The sequence below is a fragment of the Mytilus edulis genome, chromosome 8, assembly GCF_963676685.1.
Source record: "Mytilus edulis chromosome 8, xbMytEdul2.2, whole genome shotgun sequence".
In the NCBI taxonomy this organism is placed as follows: Eukaryota; Metazoa; Mollusca; class Bivalvia; order Mytilida; family Mytilidae; genus Mytilus; species Mytilus edulis.
In genome coordinates, this window is record NC_092351.1 from 80,600,954 (window position 1) to 80,617,871 (window position 16,918).

General features: G+C 31.7%; 1 protein-coding gene across 6 annotated transcripts in view; it reads left to right on the forward strand.

Annotated features, from left to right (window-relative positions):
- Nucleotides 1–16,918, forward strand: part of LOC139486375 (tyrosine-protein kinase Tec-like) — a 42,833-nt gene that overhangs the window by 1,283 nt on the left and 24,632 nt on the right. For 3 of the 6 annotated variants that reach the window (XM_071271251.1, XM_071271252.1, XM_071271253.1), the window contains exons 2-10: nucleotides 509–838; nucleotides 4,478–4,576; nucleotides 6,143–6,236; nucleotides 7,673–7,807; nucleotides 10,071–10,228; nucleotides 10,562–10,626; nucleotides 11,264–11,323; nucleotides 12,517–12,648; nucleotides 13,189–13,218. In XM_071271251.1, the coding sequence (XP_071127352.1) occupies nucleotides 704–838; nucleotides 4,478–4,576; nucleotides 6,143–6,236; nucleotides 7,673–7,807; nucleotides 10,071–10,228; nucleotides 10,562–10,626; nucleotides 11,264–11,323; nucleotides 12,517–12,648; nucleotides 13,189–13,218 (908 nt within the window). In that variant the 5' untranslated portion in view covers nucleotides 509–703. The remainder of the gene's footprint in view (nucleotides 1–508; nucleotides 839–4,477; nucleotides 4,577–6,142; nucleotides 6,237–7,672; nucleotides 7,808–10,070; nucleotides 10,229–10,561; nucleotides 10,627–11,263; nucleotides 11,324–12,516; nucleotides 12,649–13,188; nucleotides 13,219–16,918) is intronic. The other 3 variants (XM_071271254.1, XM_071271255.1, XM_071271256.1) reach the window with 1 other exon arrangement.

Below are 16,918 nucleotides of genomic sequence, written 5' to 3' on the forward strand. Positions count from 1 at the left end.
TTTAGATGATGTACAGCTTATTTGAAAACAATAATAAAAAATATAGGTCACCGATGAGTTAAAAAAGATATTTCAAATTTAATGCCAAAAAATGGCATTTTTACAGCAAAGGGAGATAATTTGGAGCTTTTTAAACGATATAAACATTTTAAAATTCATCTGGGGCCAAACTGAATCAATTTTTTTGGTTGATTTTTGTACCATATCATAAAGTAATAACTAATAGTGTAATAAATAAAACTTGTAATGAAAAAATAAAGGTTTAATTTTTTGCTGAAATTTTTGTACCCAGCAGCCACTCTTTTGAAAAGCTTGTCATTTATTAATAGAGTCATGCAAGAGCAAACATCCTTTTATCATAAAATTCAAATATGAAGTTACATATATTTATACCGAAGGCATTGACATTTTATATTACCATGGAAATATTATATCAACTTATATTGTATATTTCATATAACATATATAAATTTGACATGTTCTTTTACATACATACTTTTCCTTTCAGATGTTAAACTATTTGGTTTGCATGAAAAAGAATATACATGTAAGAATGACTGTTTGGATTGTATATAATGATTTGGTGGTAAATGCTGATAAGCAATAGACCAGACTGAATTGCTGTAAACAAATGTTTTTTGAGATGTGTATGATGTAGAAACTGGACTGTCATTTGACTGTGAAAAACTAAAAATACCTAAAAATGGATTCGACAAAAAGGGAAGATTTCATGATGAAGCGTTCTGTGAACAAAAGCAGAATCACAGCACAGAACTATAAAAGTCGCTGGTTCATATTAGATAATGATACTTTAAGCTATAAAGATGGAACATTAGAGGTGAGTTACCATGGTCAGATGGTCACGATCATGATGGTTACAATTTAATTCTTAGTTGAAAAAAATGTGAATCTACATACTTGAACTTGACCCTAGAAGAAATACCACTGACTGTTTGATAGGTTAGACCTGATTGGTTCTTTTCATTTTATTTAGGGAGGTACAAAAAATGTAACTGTATAAATCTTGCATACTTTCAATTCATTTTTTGACTTTGTACTTACCACTACAGGGAGACAACTCTGTAAAAACACTACAGGGAGACAACTCTGTAAAAACACTACAGGGAGACAACTCTGTAAAAATCAGCTGAACGTTTTAATCACATTCTAACTGTTAAGGAAAGGTTAAGCTTCTCAATATTAAATCAGAACTAGTGTTTGTCCATCTGTACATATCCTATGAAATTTTTCGAATATAATATGTGATTCAAGTTTTTTAAAGTTTATAACTTTGTCAAAAATTTTATTAGAATTAAACAAACCAAATTAATTTTAGTCAAGGTGTTTGGTACGACCTACATTTGTAAATCATGTAAATGGTTTAACTGTTTTTGCAAAATGTTTTGTAAAAAAATGATGATTTTTGACCAATTTTTAGTTTTCACCTAATTATAATAGATCGGCAATCTATAAATTTAATCTGATAACACTAACAGGAGGATTGAAACTTTCCAGCAAACATGGCTAAAATTATCAGAACATAAGATCTTTATACAGATTAGAGTTGTTTCCCCTGAGTCACCATTCAACTTTATTTTTATAACTATATATGTTTGCCTATTATCATGATAATCTTGAAAGTTATTATGGATATAGACAAAATTTGTCCAATGAAAATGATCAGGAAGATAAATATTTTACACCACACCGTTTTCATTCAACACAGATTTTTGTTGTTGCATATACATGTAGTACATATATCAGCAATGATTAATCAATTCAAAATAGACAGATGGTTGATATTGGTTCATTGGTAGCCTCTTGTTCATGGCAAAATAGACAGATGGTTGATATTGGTTCATTGGTAGCCTCTTGTTCATGGCAAAATAGACAGATGGTTGATATTGGTTCATTGGTAGCCTCTTGTTCATGGCAAAATAGACAGATGGTTGATACTGGTTCATTGGTAGCCTCTTGTTCATGGGAGAACCAACTCTATAGGAGAAAAAATTTACCTTTAACAGTGCTTGAAAAATGAACAAAAAAAGTTTTAAGGTACAAAATGTAGGCTATTTCTAAGTTAAATTACATGTTTATTTTTTTGGCCTAATAATCTTCACTTGTACACAAATTTCATGATCATGCATTATTCGATCATTAAAACAATATCATGATGCAGTTTCCAGTGCATGCAGTTCATGTGTACAAAAGAAGAGAATAAACACTTTATGTCGCCACAAACATTTGACTTTCCTACTACAAATACCTTCCTGTTACAGTTAAAAGCACTTCTGAATTTAGAGGAAATAGCTACTTCTGGGAAAAGATAGATATTAATTCAGAAGTGGAAAATACATGTGTATATTTCATGTATTTAGTTACATTAAAATTATGACGTCTGTCAGCGGTTAATTTTTTTTTTACTTTGGGGTTAGCACAGTTAGACATGTACACGTGTACAGTAAGATGAAGATTTTAAAAAAAAATGTTTGGACTCCTGGTTATCTGTATTACATGTATGATTTTTTTTTTTGGGGGGGGGGGGGGGGGGGGTTGGTTGGTAGGACCTTTACTGGGACTCCAGAATTGGGTGTTTTTAAGCCTGGGAATTTGGGATCAGGACCCCTTCTACCCCCCCTCATCTTTGTATGAATATGCATAGTCTGATAAAATTCTAATAATATCTTACTTTTAGACGAATATATCATAAAAATAAGAAAATGTGGTATGAGTGCCAATAAGAAAACTCTTTCCAAGTCACAATTTGTAAAAGAAAAATGTATATAATTATGTGATTCCAACATGGTCAAATATGACCTGCAACCTTGCAGGTTTGACTGTGGGCCTTGCCACCTGACATCTCATCTTAAATGACCTGTAACCTTTAACCTGTAAAATTTGCTTTAAAGTAACCTTATGACCAGAGGCAATTTTAGATATGACCTTGTGGCTTTTATTAAGGAGAAATCCTACTGGAGCCCCAATTTTTCAAAACCATAGACTAAACATGAATAAATTAAATCATGAATGGCAAAAGAATTTGTTCATGTTGTTTCAGGTTTCTCCGACTTTTTCCTTAATTAGACAATACTTGGATTTCACTTTTGATTTCAAGAACTTGTCATGCTTGTCATGCTTGTCATGATGATGTGTATCAATTTTGTCAAAATATCAATAAAATGATAACAATCAGCAACAATAGACTAATAAAAAGAGGTGTTCATTTAGAGTTGGCAAAAATTGAGGGTCGCGAAAGAGGTGCTGAAAACGGGGAAGCTTTGATAATGTGAATAGTTGTGATTTTTCTAAAATCTTTTAATCAGTTACAAGTACCATGTTGATAACAGGAAACTTGGTTGGAAAATATAAGCCTGCATGAAGTAGTGGGAAGATATTTCGACATTTATCCGATTGATCATGTTGATATTGATTCTATCATGTCTATGTCATGCATAAATTAATGAACTTTAAAAAAAAATGTGATTTATTTTAAAACACTAGAGTTCCAAATTAGACAAGCGCACATCAATTATTTCCTACCTTTTCCAGCTTTTAAAAATGAATGGCAATTAATTTAATTGTAGATCTACACATTTCTTTCAACCCAATTCCAAATATATCAAGGATTAAGATAGTAATTTATGTATTATACTTTAATCAGTATTTTACCCAGAATATTCAATTAGCACCATGGACATTAACAGAGCATTTATTTTCCCCAAAATATAGCAACTTGGCCCCTTTACATTCTATTATAAGGTCATTCAAGATAATATTATGGTAAAAAACATAACACCAGGGTACCACAGGCCCTGGGGAGAAAACTGCTTTAATAATACAAAGTTTAAACAAGAGTTTCTAAAGATAATTGAACCCAGTGGATATTTCTTTCAATCCCCATAGGCGGATCCAGGGGGGGCCTGGGGGGCCGGGCCCCCCTTTCGTGGGAAAAATTTGGTTGATTATATAGGGAATCATTGAAGCATGACTGGAGCGGCCCCCCCCCCCTTAGGTCAGTCAGCGGGCCTCCCCTTAGGAAAAGTTCTGGATCCGCCACTGATCCCATTTTCAATCTTTTAGATTTTTAAACCGATAATATTTATAAAAATTAAGATAATATACATGTATTCTATAACCATTGCAAAATGAACGTAAACTGTGCAATGAATTTGGTTAAAACACATGAAAATGATTACTCCTAACATTGGAAACGAGTTCATTGAACTGAGAGTAAGTTGTACATGTTCAGAGTGAAAGAGAGGAGTTCCGCTCAGAAACAGTGCAGCTTGACAATTTTAAGAATTTAACAAGATCTAGTTAAGGAATTTACTAAACCATATATCATGCATATTATGTACATGCACCATTTCCCTAAAGTTAAATAAAAGTACTTTAATCATTTGTCATTGAACATGTTGAATAATCATTTTGATATAGCTATATTTGAATGATTTTTCTCTTCTTTTTTTCGTAATAGAAAAAAGGTAAAGTGAAAGGTTCCATAAAACTTGAGAAGATAAAAGTAGTGGAGGCTGTAGAAGACAGAACGTTAGACAATAAAGTCAATGTGTTCCAGGTCAGTCCAAAAATATTTCTTAGATATAGGAAGATGTGGTATGAGTGCCAATGAGACAACTCTCCATCCAAATAACAATTTAAAAAAGTAAACCATTATAGGTCAAGGTACAGCCTTCAACACGGAGCCTTGGCTCACACCAAACAGCAAGCTATAACGGGCCCCAAAAATTACTAGTGTAAAACCATTCAAACGAGAAAACCAAAGGTCTACTCTATATAAAAACGAGAAACAAGAAACACGTATGAACTACATAAACAGACCACAGCTACTGTACATCAGATTGCATAGATTATATAAGCAAATATTCTTGACTTAAAAGTACATGTACATGATGTACCCACGAAAAACACAAAAATAAGTATCCATTTAATAGTAATGAATCAAAAGTAAAGAAAACTGTACAGGATATAACAATGTGTTAAACCCACACTGCATTGCTGTAAAAGGACTGAAATGATAAAAATAAAACAATACAAACCGGTAATAACTAACTGGAAGAATTATGTACAAAAAATGAGCAAAAAACTAATAGTATATACACCAAACAACAACCACTGACATGACAGAATAACAGATCAGATTTTGTCATAATCATGATAATTAAACACACTTTCAAATAGCTGAATTTTCATTGGCTGTTGTAATTATTACCAGAACAGAAAAGATAACCAAATGATAGTTCCTTGTAAGCAAGGCTTGCATACAGGATTTTTATTTTAATCAGATTGAAATTTACCACACTTACATTATTTATATAACTTGGGAATGTAAAAAGTCTTTTTTTGGTCAAGGTTAAACAATTTTTCAAGTGTTACGTAATTTATAAGTATTATTAATTGTTTGTGTATGTAGAATTTATAATTGATGAAATAGATATTTAACATACATTTATTATGTAAGACTTGTTCCCACAAAATCCATGAAAATTGCTCTCCCACAAATAATAATGAATCCTCAGAACTTGTACATGTTATATGAGGGGGGATTGGACCTTTATCGGGACTCCGGGATCGGGTGTTTTTAAGCTCAGGATTTCGGGATCCGGGAATTCTTTTGTTTAAATTTTGGGATCTGGGATTTAACTTAATTTAAATTCAGGACCTCAGGATTTCGTGTTTTTCAGCCCAGGATTTCGGGATCAGGACCTCTCCTACCCCCCTCTTATATATCTGAAATACTACAAATGTGTAAAACTAAGAAAATTTACATTACATTTTATTTTAATTTATTTTATAATTTTATCATGCCTTTAACATCATTATGCACATGTTTCAATTAAAATTCTATTAACATGATTAAAGAATAGACATAATAGAAATAAGAATATGTGGTACGATTGCCAGAGAGACGACACTCAACAAGAGACAAAATAAAACGGAAATTATCAACTATAGGTCACTGTATGACCTTCAACAATGAGCAAAGCCCATACTGCACAGTCAGCTTTAAAAGGCTGTGAAAAGACAAATGTAAAACGATTCATACAAGAAAACTAATTACAGCCTAATTTATGTACAAAATAATAAAGTTTATAAGGGTAATATTTCTATATGGTGATTACAGGTAGTGTATGGGGAAGGAGCAGAATTTTTTACATTATATATTGTTGCCCTGAAGGATGACCAAAGAAAGGAATGGATAGAAATACTCAGGGATGGTAAGATACATGTACATGTACATCTTCCATTTATAATCCTTAAGGAGGCTCACGGGTATCAGATTTTCAAAAAAAAATTAAACATTAATTTTTTATTACAAATTTTATTTATTACCTTAAGTACTTGTTACTTTATCATATGGTACAAAAATCATTCCAAAAAATCAATTCGTTGGCCCCAGCTGACTTTTAAAATTAAGATATCATTGAACAAGCTCCAAATTATCTCCCTTTGGTGCAAAAATGTCATTTTTTGGCATTATAATTGAAATATCTTTTTTAACTCATCGGTGACCTATATTTTTTAGTGTTGTTTTCGAATAAGCTGTACATAAACTAAAAAGTTGTAAAATTTTAGCGATTTCTGTAATTAAGTTCTTTTTTTATTTCAACCTATTAGTTCAACAGAAAAAAAGGACATTAACAAAAATGTATGCTTCTTTCAAAGGCAGATTGTGAGCATAAATGAACGGTGACCCCATTTTTCTATTTAGTATAAGATAAAGTTCGTTTATAGAAAAATATGGAGAAATCCTATATTAAATAAAAAATTTCATTTAGACCCGTGAGCCCCCTTAACAATGCTTAGTATGATTGAAAACATTTTCTGTTTGGTCTTTGATATTAATTTTTGTCAGAAAAAAGTTTTAAACAAATAAAAGGGAATTTCATTTTAATACTGTTATTATTTTTAATCAACTAAACAAAAGACTTTAGCAAAGTGTTTCTAACTTGACCTATGGTCAAGTGTTTGATTGGTCTTTTCCCCTCTACACAAGAAATTAGATCATCTTTTCTTTCTTCTGTAGAATAATTGTACCAGATAAATTTCAAATTTAAAGTGTAACCACAAGCAATTAAACCCTTATAAGTTAAAGGTGTTCTCGAGCTAATTAAGTAATCTGTACAAGGATGTAATTGCCAAGTTTATTGCATAATTTTAGCCAGGAATTTCCAAGTGGGGGTGGGGGGGGGGGGTGGGGGGTACATTGACTAGCAAACTTAACTTTTACAGTTAAAATTAAATCAGAATGCTTCTTTAACAGTGCTAATTTGTTTTTTAAAGGGGGTCACATGACGCCCTTGTAACCCCTGGCTATGGCTGGGATTTTAGATTTTTTTCAGCAATGTTCCCAAAAAGTTACAGTAAATTTAAAAATGAATGCTTGGGATGGGAAATTTTATGAAAAAAAAAACCAATACTAATATTATAATTTATGCAAGATGTTTAAATATTGCAAACTTGATACATTATTTAAGATTTCACATTTTTTTGCATTAATAAAAACAATGCAATACATTTAAAATTTAAATTATATATTTTTCAGTTTTTAATGATATGTGTATGAAATGTGTTATCTGTTATGGCATTTGATATCAACTTTGTAAGAAGAAAAAACTATTATTATATTTTTTTGGTATTTCTTTCTTTACAGCTGCTGGGAAGAAGCATGCTTGTTTCTTTCCAAAGTACCATCCTGGAGTCTGGACCAAATCATTGGGACGATATTCCTGCTGTGATCAGATCGATAGAAATGCTGTAGGCTGTAGTCTAACTACACCAGAGAAAGGTAAGTCATCCTCAATATTACTATTAGGGATATAGTGAGGATGATGATGATAAATAAAATATAGGGTTAACAAAAAAGTATAGTCTATCAACATTGATCAGTATCACTTCAATAGTCTTAACAAATAGCATGTTCAGTTCTTTAATAGATGTAGAATGCAAAATTAACCTATTTAAACAGTTTGAAAAATTTTCATATAGAGAGGAAAAGCAAAGAAAAACTTGTTCATAAAAATTGGTAAACAAAATTATTATGAAGAGCATATTATATTAATAACTCACAGAGGATGATAGAGCAGATTGTTACCACCACAAGAAAAGCAATGTAAACCCAGATGAAAAGCTAATTATCTTAACCCTTAGACTGCTGTATTAATTCTATTGTGTTATTGCGAAATGCTGAATAAAATATGAATTATTTAGGAAATTTACTTGTTTAATTTAAATTGCTATATCTTTGTGAATATTGACTATACAGCAATAAAAGTTATATGAAAAAAATTTGTTAGTTTCTGAATTTTTCATTTCTTGTGTTTGTTTTGGTTTTTGGTTATTTTTTACCTGTGCATGTGCAAATAAAGGTATACAAAGGTAAAGTTTTATAATTTAATATAATTTAACAATTCAATAAACACAAAACTCTGAAAACCAGAACATTTGTAGCTATAGATATTTGTTAAAAAATATTTGGCAAAAAAAAGTAACAGGTAATACTACAGGTATGACACAGGTAAGTAAAAAAACTTGTTGAGGACAAATAACACTTTAAAATGTAAATAAAACAGTATAAACATAACACAATACTTTGTAAAATCAATAAATGTTACTAATGTTCAAAATTACTGATCAAGGCACAATAATAACTGTTTATTCAGAGTCTCGAGAATTTTCACCTGCAGGTAAGAGGATTGATCGATAGTTCTATCGCGTGTGGTACACCTGAACACAATCAGGCACACACAATGCAACTTTGCATGTAGGACACCAAACTGTTTGCTTTTGTTTACATGCATCTCTCAAAGACTTTTTATAGATACACAGTCTCTAGTGGGATGTGCACGATTTGCTTATTCCTTTGCAGGAATATGATGTGAGAAATGACTATCAAGTAACCGTGTAGGTTTTTCTCCTAAGATTTTTCTCCCCATCTCAGTTTGCGGTCACGGAGCACTAACAGCCTCCTGAATGAGAGCATTTACTACAGATGTCCTGAAAATGTTATGCTCTTTTCTGGTTTATTTACTGGTGCATAGTTTTTATACAAAATAAAAGCATTTTTTAAACATAAGTTCAACAGGTAGAAGAAGAGTTATTTTATACCACTTGCTTGTTTTACGTAAGCAAGAATATTACTGATTAATCTGATCAGACAAATCAACCATTCCCATGAAAGAGCAGTAGTCCACTACACATGTCGGTTTAACAATTGGGTTATTTGTCCTTCAACCATTTTTGTTAGGAACACTGTCTCATGTGACTGTAGCTGGATGAATGGTAGAAAGCATGTGTACATCTCGCTTATCTTGAAATTATACAGCAAGAAGACCTTCCTTCCGTCTAAGTTTAACTTCATTAGGTTTCAGCTTCAGATTTTTTTTTTTTTAAATGGCATTGGATACTGACCTCCAAGCACTTTTTTCTCTGGACAAGAGAAACTTAAAAAGCCATTGACTATTAACCAATCAAAACCCATACAAGTCGTTAGTGCTGTCCTTTCATGTTTACAGAAACCTGCCTTCATAGTAATTGATAAATAAACAAGTTACGGAAACGACAATAGTTGCTCGTAGCAGTAGCAGACTGCTAAATCGGAACGACAAAAGTCACACATAGCAGTTTAATGGTTGAAGAGAGAAAGAAACTAAATACTTGTTTAAACCTCCCATACTGAATTGAGAATTGTAACATATTTCCAAATACATACTAAGCTTAACTGAAACTGCATTTTGGAAATGTTTCAAATATAAAAAATACAAAGGGTTTCATGAATTTATATGATATATAGCTTGAGGGAAGATAGAACTTTAATAAAGGGGTACATAACACTTTGAAGTTGGCTACTATAATTTTCATTAATTTTAACAAAAGACTTCTGACCTAAAAATCAAGAAAATTGAACCAAACAATTAACAGGAATAATTTAATTAGATATGAAAGAGTTAATTCCCTTAGGTGTTCTGTACCTTCTTAAAATTTATATTATTTATAATATTTGTTCATCAAACCATTAATTTTGTCATTAGTCTGATTTTTAAACTTTTCAGATGATGCAACAGTACCGTCTGTGTCAAAACAGCAGTCTGTGATAAACAAACCACTCCCGCCAAAACCTGAGGACAACAATCAGTCCCGTGACAAGAAATTCTATATTGCTATTTATAACTTTACTCCTGTAGAAGATGGTGACCTTGAACTTCAACAGGTAAATTTATATTGCTATTTATAACTTTACTCCTGTAGAAGATGGTGACCTTGAACTTCAACAGGTAAATTTCTATTGCTGTTTATATCTTTACTCCTGTAGAAGATGGTGACCTTGAACTTCAACAGGTAATTTTACATTGCTTTTCATAACTTTACTCTTAGAAGATGGTGACCTTGAACTTCAGAAGGTAGATAATAATCAAATGGAATAATTTTATATATTTGTAATATATATATACTATTACTTAATCAGTGTTATTTATATAGTATGCTAGTTTGGTATAATCATATCTGTGTCTGTATTAAATTTAGTATTATGGTTTTTATATAGGGAGAAGAATATGAAGTTGTGGATGATACCAGAGATCATTGGTGGCTAGCTCAAAACAAGGCAGGGTAAGTTATAGAAAGTTAAAAGCCTTTCTTAGTGTGTCTGTGTAGTTCAAATATCAAAGCTACATTTTTATAAGTGCCCCTCCTGGTGGGTCAATTTTTCATTTAGGTAAAGAAATTCAAATATTTAAACGATTCATTCCTTGGAAAAGAGGTGAAGGCAATGTCTTTTCTGATTGGTCATTTATTATTTCTAATTGATAACTTTAAAAGATGGCTTGATTGATTTTTGGTGTTTTAATGTCACTTTTAAGCATCACATTTAAACTATTTCGTGATGGCCAGTTTTTATTTGTGGAGGAAGCCTGAGTTTCAGGAGAAAAACCACCGACCTTCAAAAGGAAAATTGACAATCCTAGTCAATTAAGATTGGAGTCAAGTGCACCCACACGAGAGTTGACTGGCTAGGGATTACAGTAGTAACTACTACCACTCTGCCACCGAGGCCCCTAACTTTAAAAGAAATATTTGCTTTCCATTCCTATACTTGTTACTCGAGAGTGTACATAACACATTTTGATTTGGGGCAAAATTTTTTACTTCATTACAATGTTATGAAAATTCCAGGCTAATAGTTGGTTTTAGTGTTAAATGTCCTGTTAATAATCATGATAATATTTGTATTATTTTATTTTTACAGGTTGCAAGGATATATTCCAGCTAATTATATAAAGAAAAAGTTTGATTTAGAAATATTTGAGTATGTATTAAACTGCTTGTAAAGCATGCAAAGATTGATTTATGTTTTAATACACAAAATGCAAAATACAATTTTCTGATTTCTAGGAGGGGTGCATGTAGTTGACCGTGCTCCTAGCATGTGTCATTTCACATGGTAAAGTTTCTAAAGGTATTGTTTTCAATATTGCTTTTACAGAAAAATTATTTATGCCACATTTAGTAACTACATTATGCTAAACCAAAAATCATTAGAAACTGACAATTTGCCATCAGGATAACATACAAATTTGTTAATGTGTGACATCGTGAGATGTATTTCAAAGAAAAAAATCAGAACTACATTGACGCTACTTTTACTTCATAAGTTGTTAGAATAACATTTTAAATACAATAAAACAACTTATTTATATATTACATATGAACCCTGAATCTTTCCATTGCTTTGAACAATTATAGAATTATTTACTGCTTTTGTACAAATATACTAGATCCTTTGACTTAACCTTTGTATTGACTCATAGTATTAAAATTACAGAATATTTTAACATGTTATTTCCAATTAAATTAGATTGTTATTTAAAGTCATATGAAACCTCAAATTAAAAAAATATGCAATGTTTTTTATAACTAAATGGATAGCTTACATTATATAAATTATGTACATATTATATATTTTTTTCTGAAGAAAATTCTTTAATTTGTCCACATTTAGAGGAGGTAACTTTTTTTTTAATTGCTTGCTTCCAGGAAGCAATTTGCCGAAACATTTTCCGTATGCATAGTGACCTTAGCGTGACCCTCCTCGTAAAAATCTGGTGATCGCAATAAGCATGGATCTGTCATTTAAATAAACAATTATCTGATTGTACATAATAAAGACATGCTCAATACCCATACTTTTTGTTGATTGTTTACTATAAGGTGACAATCAGTAAAGTTCGGCTTCAAAACACAGTATTTAATGAGCTATCATATTTGTTAAAACTTAACAGACAGAAAGAAAACAAATTGACGATTATACGATGTTTTGTGTAAAAATGATAAAATCATGCACAGAAGATTCAGTTTATGATAAAAGCATGCATTGGTTCAAGAATTGGATAAACATTATTTTTCATCAGTCACTCGTTTCATATGACTTTAATGAGAAAGAAATAATCTTTGATAAATTGATACATGTATATCTATAAATAACAATATTGCTATTTTTAGTTGGTTTTGTAAGAGTTATTCTCGAGAACGGAGTGAGCAGGTTTTAAGAAAGGAAGGAAGAGAAGGATGTTTCTTAGTGAGGGAATCCAGTACACCCGGAATGTTTACTTTGTCTCTGTATACTTCAGAAAGGTGGGTATTGTCATGATCGTAGTAACTTATATTACTTACTTGTATGTGCGTTTTTAACAACCTTGACTGGCTTTACAGCCCTCACACAGTCAGGATAACTATATGATTATATTTGCATGAATATGATTGTACATTGCTATATTTAATATTTTAAATACTAATTTTCATATTGGTATTTTAAAATTATTGGATTAACACGATTAAGGATGTTCACCTCTGAGGAGCCAAAAATTTCTAAAATTAAACTTTTATCTTAACTTGATTTTTTCGTTTGATATGACTGTAAACAAATAATTCGTGGAGAAATTTTTTTAAAAATCATATTGCAAAAAATGGATAAGTAATTAACGGATTGAGGACATGCATACATTATAATTACTTAGCAATCTTAGCCATATCACAATAGATTAGACTTTATATTATGTTACAGGTATCTTACTAACAAAAAAGCAATCTATAATATTTTTTAAGGTTGTTTATGCTGAAAATAAGATTATGCATATTCATATAATTTGGCCTTACTGTGAATGTTACTTGCAGGCCTAGGTCAAGCATTATGTCAAAATTCAGGTACTAAAATTACTGCTTTATTGCAAACTTCCCCCTTGGCAGACTTTATTCAAATTTCTTGTCCGATACAAATATGTAATATTATGGTCAGACAATTTCAAAATTTGTTTAGAATAGTCAAATACCTCTGATTATCTTTCTGCTGGATTTTATGGATTAAAAGAACATCTTGTGAGTAATTGTGGGAAGCCGTTAAAATGGCGTTTCCAGTAGGGGTTTGAAAAAAATGAAGGTTTCGACTTGTTGATAATTATTTTTTTATGTGATAATTGTAAATTACTGTTTCCAAGAACCTAATAACTTAAGATGAAATAAATTTGAGTGAAGTCTAGATATCTATTACCTGTAGCAGTATATGCCAGTCATTAAAATTATATACTGTAAACCAACTTATTTTCGCGAGCGATTTATTTTCATGACTTTTGCGAGGAGAAAAATAACACGTATATAAATCGTCGCGAATAAGTAAATCATTATTAATCTGCATCAAGTAAATAAGAAAATCACGAATTTTAAAAGGCGTGAAATGGACTAGAATGGGTAAAACACGAAATAAAGTATCCGCGAAAATAAGTTGGTTTACAGTAATCTTACAGTAATCTTATAATATTCAGATGTGTATTTTTGTAGTTATTTTATGGCAAAGGTGTTGTTTTTGGTTTGCTTTTTCATTGTCATCTCAATAATTTTTTATTGAGGAAACTAAATGTGAAATCCTTTTAAGAATAAGTTATGTTTTTTTATTTTGAAACATTTTGTTTTATTTATAGTTATGTGTAAGTATTTTAGTTAGAATATACTTTAAACATTGTTTACGTAGTCATCAATATCGGGTGATGGTTTCTTAAGAATTAGTGTATCCATTTACCATTTTAGTATACTTTAAACGTGTTAAGTATTCATTAATATATCTCTGGTGATGGTTTCTGTAGATTTATTGCATCCATTTAGTATACTGTAAACATGTTACGTATCCATTGGTACTCCTAGTGATGGTTTCAGGAGATTTATTGCATCAATTTATATACACTTTATCATGTTATATTATTAAAAATTATACTGTGGATTGATTTATTTTCGTGTGTATTAATTTTCGTGGATTGCTGAAAACTTGCATATTGTGAATATTTGATTTAGTGGTTCTGCCAATCATTGTATACAAATCCTATAGCAAATATGATATTGGTTGAACATTTAAATTCGTGGTTAACCTGTACCAAAGAAACCCACGAATATTGGTATTTAACGATTAATAATGAATTCACAGTTGTTCCCTCCTCACTCTAGCACAGCTCTAACCTCCATTCCCTTTCTTCACACTATAATCATGATAAAGATACATGGAACCTAGTTGGTGTTTTTATGCTCCATTTATAGGTATTATGTTTTCTGGTCTGTGTGTCCGTTCATTCTTTTGTCCATCCGTCTGTCCGTTCGTCCTGCTTCAGGTTAAAGTTTTTGGTCAAGGTAGTTTTTGATGAAGTTGAAGTCCAATCAACTTGAAATTTAGTACACATGTTCCTTATGATATGATCTTTCTAATTGTAATGCCAAATTAGAGATTTTACCCTATTTTCAGGATCCACTGAACATAGGAAATGAAAGTGCGTTTGGGCATGGATCCATGTACTTAGGACACATTCTTGTTTTTAACCGGATTTTTGTGACAAAAATGTCGGTTATTGAATTGGGGATATACGGCGGGCGGCAATCAAATGTTGTCCGTGCATTAACTCATGAACCGTTAAACCAAAGCTTTTGAAATTTTTATATGTTGTTACTGACAACTAAATAAAGGTCAAGTTCAATAATGGCGATTTTGACTTTTACCGTTCAGGAGTTATGGTTCTTGAAAGATTGAAAAATGGAGTTTCCAGTCGTGTCCTTGCATTTACACATGAACTGTTCTACCAAAGCTTCCCAAATTTTAATATGTTGTTACTGATGACAAAATGGAGGTCAAGTTCAATAATGACGATTTTGACTTTTACCGTTCAGGAGTTATGGTTCTTGAAAGATTGAAAAATGGAGTTTCCAGTCGTGTCCGTGCATTTATGCATGAACTGTTCTACCATAGCTTCACTAATTTTAATATGTTGTTACTGATGACAAAATAGAGGTCAAGTTTAATAATGACCATTTTGACTTTTACCGTTCAGGAGTCATGGTTCTTGAAAGATTGAAAAATGGTGTTTCCAGTCGTGTCCGTGCGTTTTCTCATGAACTATTCAACCAAAGCTTTTAAAATTTTTATATGTTGTTACTGATGACAAAATAGAGGTCAAGTTCAATAATGACGATTTTCACTTTCACCATTCATCAGTAATGGTTCTTGTGATATTTCCAGGACACAAATAAATGTTAATAAATCTGGTTTGCTGTCGTTGTGGCAGCCTCTTGTTTAATATATGAGCTGCGTCAGAGAGAAATTGACCTTATGCAAATGAATATCAATACCTTTTTTAAGTTGAACACATCTACGGAAAGCATGCAACAGTTTAAAAATTGAGTTGTCATAATAACACTACAAAACACATCAAAATTCATCATATTTGAATATTCCAAAATCAATCAAAATCTTGTATGACGTATGTGTGCACTAGCAGAAGGTTAATCTTGTATGACGTATGTGTGCACTTGCAGAAGGTTAATCTTGTATGACGTATGTGTGCACTTGCAGAAGGTTAATCTTGTATGACGTATGTGTGCACTTGCAGAAGGTTAATTTCCATTCAAAATCTTGTATGACGTATGTGTGCACTTGCAGAAGGTTAATCTTGTATGACGTATGTGTGCACTTGCAGAAGGTTAATCTTGTATGACGTATGTGTGCACTTGCAGAAGGTTAATCTTGTATGACGTATGTGTGCACTTGCAGAAGGTTAATTTCCATTCAAAATCTTGTATGACGTATGTGTGCACTAGCAGAAGGTTAATCTTGTATGACGTATGTGTGCACTTGCAGAAGGTTAATCTTGTATGACGTATGTGTGCACTTGCAGAAGGTTAATCTTGTATGACGTATGTGTGCACTTGCAGAAGGTTAATCTTGTATGACGTATGTGTGCACTTGCAGAAGGTTAATTTCCATTCAAAATCTTGTATGACGTATGTGTGCACTAGCAGAAGGTTAATCTTGTATGACGTATGTGTGCACTTGCAGAAGGTTAATCTTGTATGACGTATGTGTGCACTTGCAGAAGGTTAATCTTGTATGACGTATGTGTGCACTTGCAGAAGGTTAATCTTGTATGACGTATGTGTGCACTAGCAGAAGGTTAATTTCCATTCAAAATCTTGTATGACGTATGTGTGGACTTGCAGAAGGTTAATCTTGTATGACGTATGTGTGCACTTGCAGAAGGTTAATCTTGTATGACGTATGTGTGCACTTGCAGAAGGTTAATCTTGTATGACGTATGTGTGCACTTGCAGAAGGTTAATCTTGTATGACGTATGTGTGCACTTGCAGAAGGTTAATTTCCATTCAAAATCTTGTATGACATATGTGTGCACTTGTAGAAGGTTAATCTTGTATGACGTATGTGTGCACTTGCAGAAGGTTAATCTTGTATGACGTATGTGTGCACTTGCAGAAGGTTAATTTCCATTCAAAATCTTGTATGACGTATGTGTGCACTTGCAGAAGGTTAATCTTGTATGACGTATGTGTGCACTTGCAGAAGGTTAATCTTGTATG